The sequence below is a fragment of the Panthera leo genome, chromosome B4 (assembly GCF_018350215.1).
Source record: "Panthera leo isolate Ple1 chromosome B4, P.leo_Ple1_pat1.1, whole genome shotgun sequence".
Classification (NCBI taxonomy): Eukaryota; Metazoa; Chordata; class Mammalia; order Carnivora; family Felidae; genus Panthera; species Panthera leo.
In genome coordinates this window covers 45,982,070-46,003,651 of record NC_056685.1, presented here as the reverse complement: position 1 = coordinate 46,003,651, position 21,582 = coordinate 45,982,070, and the positions used below count along the sequence as shown (strand labels likewise).

General features: G+C 41.1%; 1 protein-coding gene across 11 annotated transcripts in view; it reads left to right on the top strand.

The window, feature by feature from the left end:
- Positions 1-21,582, top strand: part of DUSP16 (dual specificity phosphatase 16) — an 89,258-nt gene that overhangs the window by 40,152 nt on the left and 27,524 nt on the right. For 6 of the 11 annotated variants that reach the window (XM_042945833.1, XM_042945828.1, XM_042945832.1 and 3 more), the window contains 3 exons: positions 4,739-4,780; positions 4,982-5,332; positions 6,275-6,413. In XM_042945833.1, coding sequence (XP_042801767.1) covers positions 5,105-5,332; positions 6,275-6,413 — 367 coding nt within the window. In that variant the 5' untranslated portion in view covers positions 4,739-4,780; positions 4,982-5,104. Of the gene's footprint in view, positions 1-3,795; positions 4,627-4,738; positions 5,333-6,274; positions 6,414-21,582 lie in introns of those variants that run through there. The other 5 variants (XM_042945825.1, XM_042945826.1, XM_042945827.1 and 2 more) reach the window with 2 other exon arrangements.

The following is a 21,582-nucleotide window of genomic DNA, read 5'->3' as shown; positions in this document are numbered from 1 at the left end:
GTAGGCCAGGGCTCCTCACCACAGTCCCCAGGCAGCCAAGAGGGCAGCACAGCTAGAGGGCCCGGAACACCTTTGTCTGGGTCAGTGCGACGAGGATCCTCAGCAGAGACACTGCTCAGGGCCAGTGCTGCCACCCCAGGTCCCTTAGCATTTTTCAGAGGGCTTTACACTGGTGGCTTCTTGACCTTCCACGGTCCCATGACCACCAGATAGGTGTCCCCTTTCCCAGGAACTTATGGTGCCATCCTGTCTTTGGGTGAGAATAGCCAGAGTCACAACAAGGTGTCCTTTAAGAGATGAGCCTGTACTTCATGAATGTGCACATCACATTTTAAATTTCTCTTAAGTCGGAGTAGTTGTAGAGGATACTGTCTGATTGGGATGCCATAAAACAGTTTGCTGACCTTTCAAGCACGCTATTAAGAATTACCCTTCAGCTTTTGGGTCCTCAGGTAAAACCCCTGATTGAATAGGTGTGATGTTGGGGAAAAGGGGGAGTTGTCTTTTAAGGTGAAGTATTTCTGTGTTTTAAAACATTTTTTTTATTAAAATTTTTTTTGTTAATGTTTATTCATTTTTTGTGACACAGAGACAGTGAAGTGGGGGAGGGACAGAGAGAGAAGGAGACACAGAATCTGAAACAGGCTCCAGGCTCTGAGCTGTCAGCACAGAGCCCGACAAGGGGCTTGCACCCATGGACTGTGAGATCATGACCTGAGCCAAAGTTGGATGTTCAACTGACCGAGCCACCCAGGCGCCCCTCTCTGTGCACGATTTCCAAAAGTTCACGTATGGAAGATACATAGATTATATCACATTCTAATTAAATATGAGAAAAAAATAAAATCGTGTTTAATTTAAGTGAAGGAAAAAAGCAGGGTGCATAATAAGTGTATATACTGCGTAACCGGTTGAACAAAGGGAAGGAATATATATTTGTGTCTTATTCTGTATTCATTAAAAAAAAAAAAATCTTTGGAAGAAATCAGAAGAAACTATTGACCATGGTTTCCAGTAGAGGGCAGGGGGGAGATCTGGGCAGATGGACAAGGGTAGGAGAAGGATTTTCAGTGTATTTATGTTTTTCATGTATTTGTTGGGGTTTCAGTATCATGGCAATTTTTAGTAGTTTTGTTGAAGTGTAACAAACATAAAATAAACTGTACATATTCATAGTATGTATACATTTTATACCTTTTTTTGAACCTTGTGAATATGTTACCTATTAAAAATGGAAAGAAAATAGTTAAAACTTTAAAAATTAAACGTTTAAATAAATCAACAAATAGCAAAGCTGGCCTGTCCTGGGTTTTGTTATATGCACGTGGGCCCTTACAGTTCAATTCTAAGAATGTTTATTCCTTTTAACTTCTTGTAGAAATTTTGGGTAAGATTAGCTTGTGGTTTTGCCAACAATAAAATATTCTCTTGTCATCTTTTAAATCCTACCTGATGCAGAAGGTTTCAAAAACAAAACTGTAACAGATATGTTCCCAATCTCAAGGTACTGACATCTTCAGAATGAACAGTGAATGCCCAGAAATTTCTAAATTAGGGTTGAAGCCTAGGACAAGGGCCTGGCCAAAATTCTCTCACTGTAAATAAACAAGGTTTAAGGCAATTGTTCCCCCACCTCCCATGCCCCCTCGGTAGGGCTCTGCCTCTCACATAAATCTGTTTGGAACTACAGAAAATCAGACCTTGGGCATAAAGGTGTGACAGGAGAGCTACAGCTGGCCTGAGTACAACATGAAAGGATGTGACTTCATCCTCATTTCACATTCAGTGCTTTGCTTCAATTACATCCTCATATTAGGGTCACTTGGCCCAGACCTTTTCTTGGTCAGGGAAAGGGTCTTTCTGCTTCTGGAACTCCTATTCTGGTTCTCTAGGTAAGGATGTGCCCTACTGTTTGCTGTAGTCGATCTTTGGTTTCAGTGATTTGGGCTCAGGAGATTAGGCTGAAGGGAAGCAAAGATGAGAACTTTCTCATTCAACTTTTGCATGTTTGCTGTCTTCTCCCTCCCTTTGTCCCTTGATCTGCTAACCCAGATAACTGCTTTGTTCCATCCGGATTTTATCATTGAGAGGAGCCAATCAGACTTGGATAGTCATTGCCATGGTTGGAATCAACTTGCTCTTGTTCTCAGATTTCCACTTTCTGTGCCACCCGGGCACCTCCGTGGACAAGTCGAGCCGTTCTTTCTCAGTCCAGTTTCATTATGGGAGCAGGTGCTTAGGGAAAACAGCGTAACCCAGTAGTAGGAGCCCTGGTTTGGGAATCAGATAATCCGAGTACAGGACCTTACACTGCTGTGAACTATGTCACCCAGTAGTTAGGATTTGATTCAATGCTGTATCCTTGGCAGGGGCTTTGCCAAAGTACATTCATTGATTGACTGGGACAGATTCTCTGCTCTGGTTTCTTCAGTTGAAGATAGGATGATTTTTATACCTCATTGCCAGTAAGCTATACTAAAAATAAATACATTAAAATAAGACAAAAGATGGACGAATAATGTATTCTGTATGGAGCTGATTTGTAAGGTGCGGGGGCAGAAATGGTTTCTCAGGAGCCTTCTAACCCCCTGTGTGTCTGGCTCTGAGGGAAAGAGTGCAGCTTGGTTGAAGCTCAGCCATATAGGAGGGTGGAGTTGCTTCTGTGTTTATCGGTTAAATGACATCTTTGAGATTCCAGGTGCAAGGCAGCTCTGTCCACCATTGGCATCTTTAAGGTATTTTTCCTCCTTTCTCTTTATGATGAGTAGTTGCTTTTTTTTTTTTTTTTTTTTTTAATTTCTTAGAGTGTAAGCAGGGGAGAGGGGGAGAGAGAGAAGGAGAATCCCAAGCAGACTCCACACTCAACCCAGAGCCCAGCATGGGGCTTGAGCCCACGACCTTGGGATCATGACCTGAGCTGAATTCAAGAGTTCTATGCTCAACCAGCTGAGCCACCCAGGTGCCTGGGTAATTGCATGTTTACTTACTGTAAATAACTTTGATAATTTTATCCTCCAAACAGACTTTGTGAAGAGATAAGGCCTATGTTACATCTACATTTCATAGATGAGGAAACTGGTTCAGAGAAGTTATATAATTTTCCAAAGTTAAGTAACAAGTAAATGGCATGGCCGCTTCTCTTTGTATTCTCCATGCTTCAGTTTCTAATCTGTAAGTCTGAAATTAGGAATAGGACCCAGTGATGTTTGAGGGTTTTACCATCCTGATCAGAACTCAGTTAATCAAATACTTATTCAGTGTCTTAAATCATTTGTGGAGGATTTTACTTTCTTATAACAGTGTGAATTGAGTATCTTATGTACAAAGCACTATGGAGGCAGGACATGTAATACAAAGCCTTTGCCATCAAATAGTTTACCCTGCAGAAGGTGAACGCCAGCAGTGGATATCTGGTGTTATGTAGTGTAGAGGATTTCCAGTGAGCAGAGATGGACCAGGGAGCTAGGAGTCTGAGAATATTGGTCAGGGCCAAGCTGTGGGCACAAAAGTCCCAACTAGTATCAGTTAGGAAGTGGCCAATTAGGGCACTTGGGTGGCTCGGTCGGTTGAACGTCCAAATCTTGATTTTGGCTCAGGTTGTCATCTCAGGGTCAGGGGATGAAGCCCTGCGTCAGACTCTGTGCTGAGCGTGGAGCCTGCTTAAGATTCTCTCTCTCCCCCTCTGCGCTCTTCCGTGCTTGTGTTCTCTCTCTCAAATACAAATAAAATTATATATATACATATATATGTATGTGTTACATATATATATGTATACATATATATATGTATATACGTATGTATACGTAAATATAAAGGAAGTGGTCGATTATAGGAGTTTGGCAAGAATAGGGATGCCCTGGTTCTAGTAGTCAGGGTTCTGTATGTCTGCTGTATGGTTGCTGACCTAGAGTCCCAGGTTGGGATGTGAGATTTTCTAAGGCTGGGAGTCAGTGATTCTCTTAAGAATGAGCCACCAGAAGATGAGGGGTAAGTCTGTGAAGGATCAGAGAACTGAGGGATGGAGCAACCAGGGCCAAAATAGCTGTGGGACTATCTCAGTTGGAGCTGGGTACATCACAGTCCCCCAGCAATTAGCTCAGCAGTTGGTATGACAAGAATATCAGCCATTCTTGTCCCTTCTTTTCCTTAAAAGGCAGCTGAAATTTATGAAAGGTTTTCCCAGGGCAATTCAAAGGGGCTGCTGTTGTGCCCTGGTGTGTGTGTGTGTGTGTGTGTGTGTGTGTGTGTGTGTGTGTGCGTGCGCACGTTCACATGTGTACACACACTCCTACCGTCACAGAGGTTCTCAAGCCTTCAGAAAAGACTGTCCTGATAGTATGGGCTTGCTCACCTGGTCGTAGGCTGTTCTTTGTGCTCTTTTCAGGAAATAAGCAAATAAAACCCATTTGGAAAAAATACTACTTCAAGCATCTTTTTATAGCTCTTTCAATCTCATGCTACAGGCGTGTAGTTCTGGGCCTCGGGTCATTATAATTCATGACTGTGTCTTCTTTTATCTTCTTTGGGTTTTTATATTTTGATGTAAAAGTGAATTACCATCAGTGGGATTTTCCGGAGCCATTCCTGTTTGTCCTTTTTGTTTGTTCAAATGAAATAGTGCATCAAGTATGGAATTAGATTAATGGAGTAAATATTATGAATCATACGCTCTCTCTAATCTGATGCTCTTTCTTTTTTTTGACCCCATGTTTTGTTTTCTGTCTCTGTCTTCGTGTAGGATTTTCAGTCCAGCGTAAAGCTGTTGGAGCGAGGAGCAAAGGTAAAGAATGATGTAATGCGCTGGCTGCCCCAAAGCATCTTTTGTTGTGGAATGGTTATTCCAGTCATCTCTTTATGAATCAAATGTGAGGGGCTGCTTTGTGGAAGGAGTCCTTTGCAAGAGCACATCAACGGGGAAAGAGAAAGGGACATTCACTTGGAGGGCTCTTGCTGAAAATGGGTTTAACTCTCCTTTTGCCAGTCACCACCAGCCTGACCTCATACATTTTTAGTACAATGGAGTGGCTGAGCCTTTGAGCACACCACCATTACATCATCGTGGCAAATTAAAGAAGGAGGTGGGAAAAGAAGACTTATTGTTGTCATGGCCCATGAGATGATTGGAACTCAAATTGTTACTGAGAGGTTGGTGGCTCTGCTGGAAAGTGGAACGGAAAAAGTGCTGCTAATTGATAGCCGGCCATTTGTGGAATACAATACATCCCACATTTTGGAAGCCATTAATATCAACTGCTCCAAGCTTATGAAGCGAAGGTTGCAACAGGACAAAGTGTTAATTACAGAGCTCATCCAGCATTCAGCAAAACATAAGGTAAATGTTTGCTTTTTTCCTTTTTTAAAATAGACACCCTGAATGAGGAATAATTGTAAAACGAAGTCTCATTTTTAGGGGAAAAAGTAATTTGAGCGAGTTTTGGTTGCTTTTTAAACTTTGGTACCTAAGGGATACCTCCAAGTAATTTACTAACCACGCTGTCACATTTCAGAATATTTCTAAACTATACAGAAAGGGTAACTTATTTTAATTTGGTCAAATGCTGTGTTTTCCTATTAATGGTTTGCTAAACTTTAAAAAAAATTAAATACTAATAAATAGTTATAGTTAATACACAATATTATTAGTAACTTAATACACAAAATTTATGTGTATCAGAAGTTACTAAATTAATACATTATTTTGTATTATCTACAAATTTACTGAAAGGAGCTCATTCTGTAAGAATGCTCGGGAATAAAGTGGAAACTAATTATATTAGAAGCGCTGTTTATTTGTGGGAAGGGAAGGCACCATTGTTCAAGATTTAGGGATGTTATCTTCGAGGAAGGTATTTCTGGGATACCAAAATGTCGTCCTCATGGTAGGTAAAGCTGTTTCTTTTCTTCAGGAATGAAAATGAGTTCATGTTTTAATTTTACTAAGCAACTGATTTATTTCTTTTGTAGAAACATTTTTAAATGTTTCTTTAGTTCAAGGGTTGTTAATGTTTATTTTACATACTGTTTTATGAGTTTTAGCCTTTTACAGTGTTAAGGATTTTAAACCAAGGCATTTGGAGCACACCTAACATCAATTTTGCCTTTTAAAAGTTGATTTTTACAAGTATCTTACCATTTGTATGCTAGGTTTATCCAGAAAATTGACTGCGTCTCATTTTTATTCAGATTATTAATTGAAAGCGGGAGACAGTTATCTGCTTCAGCACCAGAGGATTGTGGGAGCTGCCTTCCTAACAGCCTCACGTTTGCATTGCAGGTTGATATTGATTGCAGTCAGAAGGTTGTGGTTTATGATCAAAGCTCCCAAGATGTTGCCTCTCTGTCTTCAGACTGTTTTCTCACTGTACTTCTGGGTAAACTGGAGAAGAGCTTCAGCTCCGTCCACCTGCTCGCAGGTAAGGTTTGTGGCAGAAGTGAAAGGACTTCGCATCTCACCGAGCCCTACCAGTGAGCAGTACTTGGCAGTGAGCTCAGCGTAAGATAGGTCATCACAACTGGGAATGTATTGGGTAAACTGATTTATTTATAGCTTCCGGTTGACATAACTATTCTGTTTAACTTGAATATTGTCATTCTTCCACATTAGTGGCATACACATCAGTGTATTTTTTTACTTCGCTCAAATGCCTCTTCATTTGGTATTTATGAGCTAGAAATGTCACATAGACAGGTGTGCTGCTTTTAGCCGGGGGATTTTTCCATTCACCTGGGATCTAAAAACATGAAATGCTCTACCTCTCAGCTCCTCTTCTTAGTTCCTGCCCCCTGTGGCAAGAAGCAGAGGAGTTTCACAGGGTTGAACTCTTATTAAACATTTACAGTTAAAGTGGACTCCAGCAATGAGCTCACCATTCTTGGGCATTGTGAACAATGAGGGGAGAATGTAGACCATTTATTCTAATAATTAGGGGGACAATTTAAAAACTCATTTACTTTCATATTTTTCTTTCGTTTTTACAACTGGAAAAGGTCTCAGTTTGCAAATACTAAGCTTATGGTTTTATGAAATACATGAGAAGAACTAAGTATTTTATGTCTGTCTTAAAGGGGGGGCGGTGTGAGAGTTCTGTCTCACAGATTCTACAGCAGAGTGCTCATACCAAAGCCCTGTCACTCACACTGGCTCAGAGCAGGGGATACAGTTTGACCGTGCACAGTGACCTTGAACACACAGTTGCTGTGGCCCGCAGATTGTGCCACAGTGAAAGGCAAGATTGCTTTTAAAAACGTGACCTAAGAAAATAAAATATGGTAGATATTATCATTTTCACCTCTTGAGTCTTTTGTTGCAAGGAGGATACCGTGAACTTGTTGGCAGTTGATTGTTGGAAGTGTAAACATTTCAGTTTTCAGAGAAAAGGATGAATCCATTGTTGGTGTGTTAACACTTAAACTCTGTGAAGCTTTAGATGAGATTTCCATGTCTCCAGTTCTCTCTCCTCAGCTCGTGCTTCAGGTCTCAAAAAGCAGGCATAGATTATCCGTTGTCATACCCTTCGCTTATGCTGTGATTCTGCCTGACCTTTCCGTTGGTTTCCTTACGTGAAGTCAGTGTGTCTTAGAATGCAGTTTTCAGAATTCCGTGGCTGAGAATTATGTTAGGTTCTGTCTCTTGTTGCTGGGTACATTCTTTTACTGGGATATAACTGTGGTAAATATGACAGCTGTTATTGGAGTTCCATTAAACTCATCTGGTGAGTTTAGGAACTCCTTTCATGCTTCTTGTAGGCACTCTGAGGACTTTACCTTGGAATCCTACTAATGGGATCAGGGTTATTCTTTAAAGAGGGTACACCAACTGTGTGCTTCCCGGGAAAGGCACTCTGCACCTCACTCTTGTTTGAGACGCTTTCCCTATGAAGGGACTCTGACTTGACAGCGTGGCCAGATGGACACTCCTGTGGAGGAGTGAGCTCATACTGAGTTTCTAGCACAGGTGTTTCAGTTCCTTAAATACCCTTTCTCCCCTTTACCAAAGAACACTCCTTAGTTACCTGGGAACGTTCTTATCAGTTGTGTGTTGGTGTGGGAGGAGCACTCCTTGGGCAAGGGAGAAAAAGGACCCAGTGCGATCGGCTAGATCAGCCCTATGGACACGTGGAATGACACATTGGATCAGAACACCTTGACATCCCCATATCATACATGAAATGCTGCCTGGGTCTCAATGAGGGTCCATCCAGGCAGCACCAAGAACCACACTGAATGTATTGCTGACACCATATCCCCATCCACACCCCAGAATCCTGTGTATCTTTTAGTTCAGGAGGTGGCTTCAGGGACTGAATTGCCTTGTTTGGGAGTGAGCAGCCAGATCTCTTATGAAACCTAAGAGAAGGTTCTCAATGGTTGAAAGCCTCCAGCTGTCCAAAAGCCTCTGACCAATTGGAAATTCCCTTGGTTAGTGACAGGAGTGGACAGAAAAGTGGCAGAAGTGGAAGAAAATGCTTGGGAAGGTATGGCCATCAATTGTTGGCAGCCCGTTGTGTTGCCAACATCTAGCTGCTCATAGGATGTTCCAGGGATGTGGGTTGGAAGGACATAATGACAGATGTTTCTTAAATATCTTGCCTAACTGGAAAAGCACACAAGCTTCTCACAGGTGCTACAGAAAATGACACGGTAGGTGGAGACAGTTTTCACTACAAACTGCCCCTGTTGCTTCCAGCAGTTGGAGACAGTTTCAACCTCATGTGGATGTGGTAATAGAAAGATGCAGTGGTTTCTCCATCATTCGAGAGCTTTTAGCTACTCTGAGATACTCAGGAAGCAAGTATCAGATGTGAGATGCTTTAAAGAAATGTGGCCTGAATTCCATTCATATTCTCAGAGAGGGCTAGCTACCTTGCCTGGGAAAAAATTACTTTGGAGAAGGGGAACAAAAAGACGTCCCCACAGAACTGATAATCGATGAACCATTTTTATGTGCTCTCTCCCTCCAATAAGAGGAGACCCAAACTTACCAAGAGGACCTAGTTGTATAGACACAAAGAAGTGCAGGATTACTGAAGGAAATGAGGATTGGGTTTGGGGAAGCTATACTGGCATGGGCTTAATTCCTTAATATGGAACAGGTCCTGTTTGGGGATGGGGCTAGACTATTAAACTTGTTTCTGCCAGGTGAAAGGGGTTCTTTTAAGCCACTTGGGCAGCTGATTATCAGGGAGACCATTTTGCCAACGCTTCTAGTCCTGAAACTTGGAACCTGGTTCTTCAGTGAACTCTACCTGTATTGGCCACATCTGCAGGCCTCCTCGGCCAGGGACCTTGACCAGCTTTCCCTTCTTCTGAGAAGCCCAGTCAGTACTGTCAACAAAATGATTCATTTGATAACCATATGCTATCCTGTCATAAATCTTCCATTATTATCTTAAAATCTTATTTAAACCTTATGTTCTCCTTTATCTTTTTCATTTATTAGCTTAACTCCCCTGCTGAATTCTTTTTCAAGCTGAGGACTGTGTCTTTTTCATCTTTGTGTTCTCCAGGAGGCCCAGCACTTCTTAAGTTTTCAGTAAATATTTGTTATCTAAATTAGCTTACATGTAGGTTTGTATCATTTCTGTTTCACGTGATTCATTTATTAGTGTAGAATATCAGTGATTCTATTAAATAGTCATGAGACAATATGAAGTGTAGTGAAAACTTGAGATTGTTTTGAAATACATGATTTACAAAGTATATTTGTTCAGAGCAAACATACAGCTGTTACAGAAAAGTAATATGAAAGTGTTTTCATCTATTTAAGTAGGTTTAAATACGATTTTAAGAGTTAATAAAAATACTGAGATGAGCCAGTGCTAATTTTATGTCATCCTTAAATACTGAACCTTAATAAAAAGCTAATAGCTCTGGAGACCTAGCTCCACTCATAGGAAGATACAAGTCCTTGAGTCTGTATGAGCTGAGAATGGTTGTGATAATTTCTACATATTCTTTTAAAAAAAATTTTTTTTAATGTTTTTGTTTATTTTTGAGACAGAGAGAGACAGAGCATGAGCAGGGGAGGGGCAGAGAGAGAGGGACACACAGAATCTGAAGCAGGATCCAGGCTCTGAGCTGTCAGCACAGAGCCTGAACGCAGGGCTCAAACTCACAGACTGCAAGATCATGACCTGAGCTGAGGTCGGACTCTTAACCGACTGAGCCACCCAGGCACCCTAATTCCTATATTCTTTTTTTTTTTTTTTTTTAATTTTTTTTTAACATTTTATTTATTTTTGAGACAGAGCATGAACGGGGCAGGGGCAGAGAGAGAGGGAGACACAGAATCGGAAGCAGGCTCCAGGCTCTGAGCCATCAGCCCAGAGCCCAACGCGGGGCTCGAACTCACAGACCGCGAGATCGTGACCTGAGCTGAAGTCGGACGCTCAACCGACTGAGCCACCCAGGCGCCCCCCCAATTTCTATATTCTTAAAGGCAAATATAAACTGATCTATTTAGCCATTGGGAGGTCTCCCAGTAACCGAGCCAAGCCAAACCATAGCACTGTTTTACCCTCAGAGGAGTAAAGAATTTGATTATCAGGAGCAGCCTCATCTTAGCAAGAAAGAGTGAATTTGGGTCCCTTTGGGAAGTTCTCCATCATCATTGGATAGATGGTGACAAAACCATCTTTTCCATTTTTTTTTTTAATTTTGAAGCCAGTTATTAAATAAGCACAGTTTAAAAATACATGTATCCTTCCACAACCATCTGTAAAAATAAGACTTAAGAATTTGAGTTAATAGGGTGACAGAATGGGTGACATAAACATTTGTTTCACAAAAATGACTATAACTGGGGATTCTCGTTGGGAGGATTTATATGGGATAACACGTATGAAATCTTCGATATCAGTCTTTTTAAAAAACTTATCATTATGAGTTAAAAACAAATAATCAAGTTTTTTGGTCTTGGTAGGTAATGTTCAGAAAACTCGTTTTCTTTAAAAAATATTGGGGTTGCCTGCGTGGCTCAGTCTGTTAAGCGATGACTCTTGGTTTCGGCTCAGGTCATGGTCTCACCGTTCATGAGTTTGAGCCCCTTGTCGGGCTGACAGCACAGGGCCTGCTTGGGATTCTCTGTCTCTCTGCTTCTCTCTCTCTCTGCCCCTCCCCAGCTCACGCTCTCTGTCTCTCACAAAATAAACTTAAAAAATAAAAAATAATCTTGTGTCTTGGCCTTTACTTATTCACTGTGTATCACTTTATTCTACTTGCTTTTTGTCTATTATATTTCTGAGGGTGCCAGACTGAACATAAATATAGAAGGAAAAAAGGAAAAATACTGAATTTGGACTTTCATTTCTTGGTAACATAGAGAAAAGAGAATAAATGGGCCATTAGTACAAATAAAGATCAGCCTACAGATGAGAAATACGGTTCTGTTATTTCCTTCTCTTTCTTCGGTGTTGTAATTCTGAGTAAAAGCAAAAGGGGCCCATGACAGTTGATTAATTCTGCATCACTCCTTCCTGTCCTGTGATGAGGCACAGGATAACCAGCCCTACAGCAAAACACCATGAAGGAGTCATGGACTTCAGCCCTTTCATTTACAAATGAGGAAAGTAACAGAGCCTTGAGTGGGTCTCCCAAGCTCTCACTCTCACTATGTTCCCCAGGCCCATATCTGCAATAATTCCAGAGTCTTCTGGAATTTCATCAGGAGGCTGAACTGAATCGGGGCTCCCATTTCAGATCAGCCTTATCTTGAAAGGCTCTTTTATTGGTAGCTCTTCCTCAGACTCTTTGTGGATTTCAGAGTCCTGTTCTTATTCACATTTTATGGAATGAAGCAATGTATAAAAATATACTCTATATAGAAATTTTTAAAGCATTACATTATTTTAGCAGGGGGATCATCAAAAGTGTAACTACTCTGTTTTGTGCTGAAGTATATATAGCTTGAATAATGGTAGAAGATACCATTTATTAAGCATTTACTGTTAGGGACAATGTTAGTAAAGTGCTAAGGGCTTTTATAAACATTTTGTCTCTGAACACAGATTAATGTTGGCTTTGGTTAAAGGCCAAGTTCACATGTCTTTGTTTTGAGTTAGATTTGCTAGTCTAATTAGAACTAGGAGTAAGTAAAAACGTGTTGGGCACTATGGTTTTTCAATTTAACAGAGATCTGCATTCAGTCAATAGATCTGTATAATAAACATATGGCTTTGGTTTCATGGAATCAATTACTGTCCTTCCTAATGGAGGTATAGTGGAAGCCTTATCTTGCAGGTTACGGATTTTGCTGTGCACAGTTCTGTTACCTAGTTTGGCATTTCTTCGGTCCTTTTGTCTAGAGAGGAGAATCTTTAGTCACTCCACTTCAAATCCTGCAGTTGTTGGTAAAAGACTGAAATGAATGGATCTCAGGAAAAGTACTATAGTTACTCAGGAACTGGCTGTTCTTGAGTTTAAAAAGCTGCAGTGACTGAGAGCCACTGAAAATAGACTAAGTATAGGTGCTATTTTGCCCACTGGTTGCTGAGCTTCTGAGCCTCCATTTGCGTGAGGCGGTCCAAACTGGATTGTCTTTCTGCAGTTGCTGCCTGCCAGTGTGGTAAGCCAGTTTATGCCACTGCCCAGCTACCAGTGCCTAAGACATGATGCCTATGTCTGTGTCTTTTTAAAAAAAGATAGTTCCTTGGTTACTCATCCTGACAGTTTGCACAAGCCAAATGACAGCACCCTAGATGACATTGGTGGCCTCCATTTTCCCTGGCCCTGGTCATGTCACCTGTGGTTCTGGAGAAGCGCCAGATCCAGGACTTTTCATCCAGTCTAACTTCTCAGTGTTTCACGGGCACTTTTGTGTTTGGGCCCAGGGCTGAGCTACCAGAAAAGCAAAAGACTCGGCCCTGCCCTTGAGAACCTAACGATTAATTTGGGGAAACATGCCTAGAGTTGGTGAAAGAGAGGAGCACATGATCATGCGCTGTACCGTGTGATATGGTGATCGGGGTGATGGAATGTCACCTGTGGAGGTTGGGGAAGATTTGATTATGGCAATGGGATTGTAGTTGAACCTGGGAAGAGGAGTAAGATTTGGTGGAGGTCAGACCTTGGCATTCTGATCGAGGGGAGGAGAAACATGATTCAAAATGTCAGGACTGAACATCGACTTGAAGAGGGTAGTGGGGGGACTAGAGTGGATTTCTTTTGCAAAGGGGAGAAGTGAGAGTTGAGAAAAAATGAAATCAAGTGACACAAGCCCTTTAAACCAGGAGGACAAATGTGTGAGCCTTCAGGGATTTGGCTGCAGCCTCTGCCACCTCTCACTCACCAGGTCCTCTGACCTCACGGAGCATCTGCTCTCCTCCTCTTCTGCCACCAGCTCTCAAGCCAAGATTTCCCTCTCCCCGAGGGCTCCAAGAGCCTCTTAACTAGTCTTCTCCTGTCCTCTGCTGTGCCCCCAGAATCCCTCAGTCGCAGTGGAGCCAAAGTTGTACTTTTATATTTTAATGTAATCCAGATTTATATAACTCCCTGGTCTAATATGCATCATTGCTTTTCATATAAATTCCCAAATCCATAACTGACTCACAAGGCCCTGTAATGGCTGCTCCTGTCTGCCTCTCCAACTTCATCTCATGCCATGTAAGTCCTCATTCCATCTCACTTCTGTAGGCCTCCTCTCAGGTGCTGTAAACCTGCGATGACAGTCTCTCTGGGCCTTCGCAGACGCCCTCTCCTCCTGTCCTCCACTCCTTTCACATTTCCTGCTGGAGTCAGTGTATTTGTCAAGCCTTCCCTAGCCACTAGGCAAAGTTGGTTTTCTCTGTGATACACATTCCTTTGGCCACCTGCCTATAATTAGTTAATTATTCATCTAATTATTTGGTTAGCATTTGTCCCACTAAACTCTCCATTCCAGAAAGGGCCTCTGTTTCACCTAGTGCCCTGTCCTGCTCACAGTAGGTGCTCACTAAATCTCTTTAACTTAAGTGTGATTCCAGTAGCCTCTAGTGTTGTTTGGTTGACTGAACAGATATCCCTTTCTTCCTGACCACTTTGTGAAGTCTCCAGGGAGGCTGTGCAGTTGGCCAAGAAGACTGTTGATAGTGAAATACACGGAAGTAGTCCTTGGGAGAGCCTTCTACAGGGTAGCTCAGAAGGCTTGGAGCTTCACGTAGAATGGCATGAGAGATGAGTTATATGGTGATTCATAGACAGTTTATAAGTTAGTCAAATTTGATTTTTAAGAGTCATTCTCTTGAGACCAGACTCATACCCCTTTTTCCTCTTGACTCATAGAGTTATCTCCCAATTTATAATCTCACTTCACCCATTGCTTTGATTGATCACTGTAAAACCTGCCCAGCAGCCACTTCATCCTTATCTAGGTCCTAATTGTAGTTGGTCTGATTAATTTCCTAAGGGACGTGCCCTGATACCCTGAGCCCGGGGGTATTATTGGACCTTCCAAGTCATTATTGGAATTCTGACCCCTCAGGTATGATTGGGCTCTCTGGATCATATGGAGTTCTGAGCCACTTATGGACATCAGAAAAAATTTTTTCTCTCTACTTTTCATGTAGAGTCAGAAGCACACTAAAGATTGGGTATGGAGGAAGCACAGTAAGGATTCAGTATTGCTTGTCAATGACCAGAGTAGCACTCATTGGTTCTACATTTTTTTCTGTAGTAGCAGAAAAAAGTTTTTCTTGCCCTGTGCTGCCTCTGTCACCCTGAGAGTCTTCTAGGGCATTGTGGTCCAAGAATAGGAAGCAGATTCTGGGCCCCCGCCCATGCCAGCATAGCTTTAGGCTTTGAATGGAATCAGGAAATCCTTTTGAGCACCAAAAATATACAAGACTTGTGTCCATCAACAGCTATTCATTGTAACAAGGAAGGATTCAGTAAACATTTATTGAATTTCAGTTATGTGCCAAGCACTGTGCTAAATGCTGAGGGGATTACAAAGGAGTGTGAGACATAATTCTTATCCACAAGTAGTTCACAGTGTAGTAAAGCTGGAGAAATAGAGGTCACCACACACACACAAAGATAATTCACACTTACCAAGTCAGTGGCAAATACTTACTGCCAGATGGTTGCCATAAATTTTATGAAATTTCTAAGTTGGCAGGACCATATATATACTGGTCAGGAAAGATTTTTTTTTTTTTTTTTTTTTTTTTTTTTTAAGCAACAGAAGAGTATTGAAACTGTTGGAGAGCAACTCAGTAAGGGAAGATAGCATCCTGAAATTTGTTTCTGGGACCTGGCCCCCCAGCATCGACCTAAGACCCCTGGCCAGCTCTCCAGAGCTCTGTCAGAGCTGTCTGTCTGTGTCTGTCTGGCTGCCACTGGTGTCACCTGTGTGTTCAGAAGGTTTTGTTGTGAAATGTATTTTATTAGTTATGGTAAAAAAAAAAAAAAAAAAAAAAAAAAAAAATCCTTGGTAGACTTCTGTAGAAGAGGTATGACCTGGGCTAGCCTATGGTTTGGAAGGAAATACAAAATGGATTGGGGAGACTGGATTGCCAAAGGCTCAAGATTGGAAAGCAAAGGTGTGTTAGGAAAAGAGAAGACTGATTTTTCCTTTTACATGTAGGGTGGTGGCATGGAAAATCAGATTGGACAATAGATTGGGATTAGATTAGGAAGGGTCTTGAATGTCTGCTCACAATCGTAGATTTTATCCTGTGGATATTTGGGAGCAGAGATTACATCAAAACTTTATTTTAAGATGCTTCATCTGGCAGCAGATTGGACATGAGTTGGGAACAGAACAAGTGGATCAGAGAGAGAGCTGTTACTGAATTTATCTGAGTGAGGTATGAAGGTCCTGGACCAGGGGGCGGCAGGAGAATGGAAAGGCAGGACAGTAGGAGAGACTGAAAGGAAAGTCAGTGTGTTGGCATAGCAACTGGATGTTGCTGAGCTGACCAGGAGGCTGGGGCTACCATGGATGGGGATGCGGAAGGAAAGCGAGGGAGGCGTTGGCCTTGACTTTATTTTAAAGGTGTTAGTAAGTCTTTCAAGTAAACATGACCAAAGGGAGTTGAAAGTGTTAGATTGGATTTGGGGACATCAAACAGTACAAACTTGGAGATCTTTATTTTCAGGTGAAATGAGCAAATACGGTTTCTTAAATAACCTTCCTATCCATGCTGACGAGGCATCCTAAATTCTTACTTCTCGGGAAGTCCCCGGACACTGCTTGCTTGCTGTTGTCTTCATCCCTTAACATTACTGCAGGATCAGTCAGGGCTGCCTCTGTGAATCTGGCTTCCCTCTTACAGAACTTGTTGATTTTATTCAGTGAGTGGTGGATTCTGGCCATATTCCTTTTGTTTGGTTATTCTGGTTGCACTCTTTAGAAAAATCTTTGTTTGTGTGAGGGCATTTATTAGGAGTCCTCGCTGTGTGTCATGGGTGTTTTAAGAGGAGTTTCTGGGTGTGGCTCTCTATTGCCAATTTGAAAGATCAGTAAAATAGGTATCACTCTACATCTTCTGAGAATTCTTTACTAAACAATACTTCTGAATTTTGCTAATTGATCTAGATCTAGATCTTGGGGAATAATGAGATCTAGACATTCTGAATCAAAAGAATTGCATTATTATAGTATTTGGGTTTTTTTTTTTCCTGCTAGTACTTTGAAACTTTAAAATTCTTTTTCTGTCTAGGCGATAAGTGTATTAATCCCCAAATTAGATTAGATAGAATCTTTCATTCCCTGATTGGGTGAGGTGATAGAGTGATGCAGAGTAAGCTTTTTTGGAGGTGTCATTTATGGGCAAGTTTTGTGAGACGTAGGCTACTTCTTGGGCTTCCTGGATGGTCTCCACAGCAGCGCGTACCTGTCCGCTTTCCTCTTGGTCTGTGCTCTGGTGGACACAGAGTGAAGGGGATAAGAGCTTAAAGTTAATGCCTTATATTATTTAGGGATTTTTCTCGTCAGTGCTGCTCCATGGAGGATTGGCTAAATAAGACAAAGAAGGAATGCTGCTAAGGTTGTTCAGAAAAATATGCCATGGTCTCTACCCTCTCAGAAATGATTTATCAATCATGTGTGGCTTGGCTTACCCAGACGAACCTATATACATTGGAATAGTACAGCTACTTATTTTTGTTTGCTTTCTGTAGGGGTGTGAAATTATGGTGCCTTCATTTTCTTGTTCATTTTATTTAACTAGCTTCAACTCTCCATGTGTATAGTCTGCTGACCCTGGAAGAATTGAGTCTTTTTGTGAGTGGCTAGAGAACAAAGTTTGCCTGAATCAATCACTTCACTGTGAAGTGAAATGTATATTTATTATCAAAATAACAGTTCAACAATTGAAACATACATTTCAGCAATTTAATTTTTTTAATAATTTTTTTTAGTGTTTATTTTTGAGAGAGAGAGACAGAGACAGAGTGAGTGGGGGAGGGTGGAGAGAGAGGGAGACAGAATCCAAAGCAGGCTCCAGGCTCTGAGCTGTCAGCACAGAGCCTGATGTGGGGCTTGAACTCACAAGCCTGGAGATCATGATCTGAGCTGAAGTTGGATGTTTAACCAACTGAGCCACCCAGGAGCCCCAGCAATTTAGTTTTTAATATTAGGGTTGCCTACTTTGTGCAATAGCAAAGTAGCAGATTTTATTTTCAGTACGGAGAGAAATGTTCTCTACAGGTGCAGGTATACTTCACTTAAATCCTTCATATGCATTCTGGAATAAGGAAGTGAATGGGTTGTATTATGTCACAAAAATGGAGTCTTTGTTTTACAAAGGTTGAACTACATGAAGACTATATTTAAAAACTGAAGCTATATAAACTCTGTGAAAATTTAATATAAAAATTAATTTGCATTGACTTTTTAGAAAAGTCTGTCTTGAAGTAGAGCTTTGTATAAGCACTGTTTCTATGTAGAGCTGTGGAATCCATTCAGAATATGCAGGGGAGCTGCCTGTAACTCTTCCCACCCTGGGTGGCTCTGCTGATAGTGCTCTAATGAGTGGCCGGAAGTGAAGAAGTCCTGCCTTTCTCCCTGCAGGGAACGCTCTTGACAGTAATGGAATTGACGTTCATCTCTAGTTAGAAAGACTAGGGAATCCATTTTTAGAACTTGAGGCTTAAACATTTATGTAACATCACTAAGCTGTAGTAAAGTGCTACTTTTGTTTTATTACAAATATTCCTTGTTAAGAAAAAAACTGTGATTTATAACTGGTGGCAAGGGTCAGAGGGAAGAGAAAAGAGTGACTAATTGGAATTGTTTAGTAGAGTTGTTATATGTATTTTATTTTACTTGGCAGATTTTTTTCTTCTCTGAAAATTAAATGATAGTTCACATTGACTTTTTACATGGTATTTGTGACTAGAATTGTGGAGGTAGGTCACTTAAGGAAGAAGTTTTTTTGGCTGAATTAGAATAAGGTGATACATAATTATGAATGCCTTTAAGCTACACCAGATGTTTTCTGTGTCCAAAGTAACGTGTACATTTTTATGTATAAACCTGCATTCTACTGGCTGGACTTGTGGAAGACTAACAGAAATTGTAGTTTGACTGCCTGTCCATCCAGATCTGTAGAGTCCAAATCTGCATGTCTACCCTCTGGTCTCCTTGTCTGCGTTTCTCTGCAGGCCAGGTGCATCTGCATGAATGTCTTCCTTCCTCTTTTTTTTTTTTTTTTTTTTTTAAGTTTATTTATTTTTGACAGAGTGCAAGCATGAGCTTGGGGTGGGGGGGGGGGGGGGTGGAGTGGCAGAGAGAGAGGGAGACACGGAATCCAAAGCAGGCTCCAGGCTCCAAGCTGTCAGCACAGAGCCCGATGTGGGGCCTGAACTCACAAACCGTGAGATCATGACCTGAGCCGAATTCGGACACTCAACCAACCAAGCCACCCAGGCGCCCCTTATGTCTTCCTTCCTCTTAAAAACAAGTGTTTCAGCATACAGGGAAGAGTGGAAGCCTCCATTCAGACTCAGGTCTGTCTTAGGGAAGCTCATATGGATTATACGACTTTCCATTTTCTACATTCCCAGGTGATAATGTAAAATCTAGGGATAGAAATTTGGTGAGATTGGATGGGGAGTTAAATCCTTAACAACTTTAAAAGGTATTTTAAAACATTTTCAACAGAGGAGGATAATGTGCTGATGTTGCATCTTCTTGTAATGGAATCTAACGTGGAGTCTGTGGGACCATGGAGGGTTGTGACAGGGCCAATAAGATGGGTTTTGTATCTGTCAGCCATTTGTAACGAAAAGTTTGCATAGATGAATTGTATTTTTCTTCCTATTAGATCTGGTTTGTAAGAGGAAGAAGGACATTTTAGACATATTTCAAAACCGAGTTGCTGATGAGGCCACAGATAGTTTTTCAAGAGTTCGGGGAAATCAGGCAGTGTCTCATCTGTTGTTAATTAATGAAATGAAACTGAGGTCACTAGAGTACAACGATGAATGAAAGGTCATTGAATGGAAAAAACTGTCAATGAAGGAGGGTGTTAGCAGAGTGGAACATTGTCCTAGATAAAGATCAGGGAAAATGTACTCTTTGGCTCAGGTCGTGTTTTCTGGAAGCGACTATGGTTTGGGACATCTCAGTCAAGACTGAGCACTGTATGCTCTGATTTTAGTAAAATCTGTTCAGTATTTTAAGGCTATTCAGGTTTGTGCCAGAGATTCATTGAAAAGATAGGTAAAAAAGATTTCTTTTTGTTTTATAATGTGTTCTTACCGTGTGTTATTGCTGTTTTTGTTTGGCTTTTTTGTTTTGTTTTGAGGTTAAAAACTGGTTTCCTGCTCTTATTTCTGTTCTCTTAGAATTTTCTAGAGCCACACTCACTTTTGAGATACTCAAAAGTTAAAAGTGATTTAGGATCATGGTAGTAATTAGTGATAAGGCCGGACCTCAAACAGCCAACAGTGACTGACTCTGTGGTTTTTGCCAAATTGTGTCCCCTCTGAGAGTTGCTTTGTGGAGGATGGCCTGAAAGTCCTCAAGACAGCTTTCAGTTTCACAACCACCTTGCACACTGTGATCCTGAACAGACCAGTGACTGTATTTATACTTTAACTAATTCATCTGTCAATTCTGTTACTGGTTTCATGCAAAGTGCATTTAGAGTTTCTTGTGTCTCTGGTTATGTCAGACATCTTGCCCTTTTTTTTTCTCCCACATTGAAGCTTTTGAACCATGTAGCTTTGGGGAAATGAGGCTCTGCCATCAGTTTGGGAGAGGCCCATGGCCATTTTCAGCCTGGTATTGAGACCTGACTGGCCACGGCTAGTGAGGGCAGGACCCCATAGAAATCAGCAAGGCTGTCCCCATATCCTAAGAGGGAGTTAATCTCGTAGTATTTGGAGAAGTGATGATATAGCACAGCCATTGAGTGTGTAGTCTCTAGGGCCAGACTGCTGGGGCTCATATCCTAATTCTGCCAGTTATTACCCTATGTTTTTCTGAACCTCTGTTTTCTTATTTGTAAAATGGGAATAATGATAGCACCTACTTCATAGTTACAAAGATTGAATAAATACTTTTAAAGTGCTTAGAGCAATGTTTGTCGCTTACCAAACATTAGTGTTTGCTAACGTTAACAATTATTGTTAAGTAATTCTTTGATTACTTGTATTATTTGTTTATCTTATTACTTATAAATTTAAAATGGAATTCAACTGGAGTTTCCTTGGATTGTTTCTCTTTTCTCTGAGAATATTTACTGAAATATTGTTCTGTTAGATTTAAATGAGAGGCTATTACATGAACTGTATTAGAGCCACGATAGAAAAAAAATCTGAGAACAGCTCTGTGGAGAAATACCGGACCCAGAGAAGTTAACAGAAGCTTATTAATATTTAAACTCCTACAATTAAATTGTAATCAGAATAGTGCCTGTCAGTTATTATGTTGGGTAGGTGTAAGGTAGATAAAGAATGATGAGACCCTTTAACACTTACTGTTAGAAGAACTACTTTCCGGGGGGAAAAAAAAAAAAACAACACACCTCACCTTAAATAACTGTGTTATGCACTTAGACTGAAAAGGAACAGAACACTAATAGAAACAAAATTATAAATACTAATCAGTGACACTGTTATACATAGGCCAAGGTAGGTTGACCGCTTTCTTGAGGTTCCCTGTGGGTTATGCTGTATGAGCATAGGTGTAGGAATTGTGACTGGCTCCATTTCATTACTTGCAGTGGCCCTTGTGTAACATTTCCTCAAGTGCGATTGCCCTTACTATAAATAGATTTTAGGCAGTGGGGGGAATGGTTTGGGAAACTTATTTGAGTTACATTAAACTCATTTCCTTGGAGTCTTTAATATGCTAATATGTGCTGTGATTCTCCCAGGGAAATATGATACGCAGTATTTCTCTTACTCTTTGCACCAGTATCTTGTCTGTCAACTTCCTGTAGGACCTTAGTGCTTTGGAGCACACTTCGGGAAATGTAACCTTAGAGCATTGCTTTTTTCGCTTTGCGTCTCTGGCGAATCCTAACAAGATGTAGCTAAACAAATAGCTGCAGATCCAGGGTGGAGGAAGGCCTCCCAGGTGAGGCTGGGTCCTAAATGTATCTGAACTCAGCCTGTGCTCTTTCTCTGCCGTCAGTCTTGGGGCTTGTCTGCGTT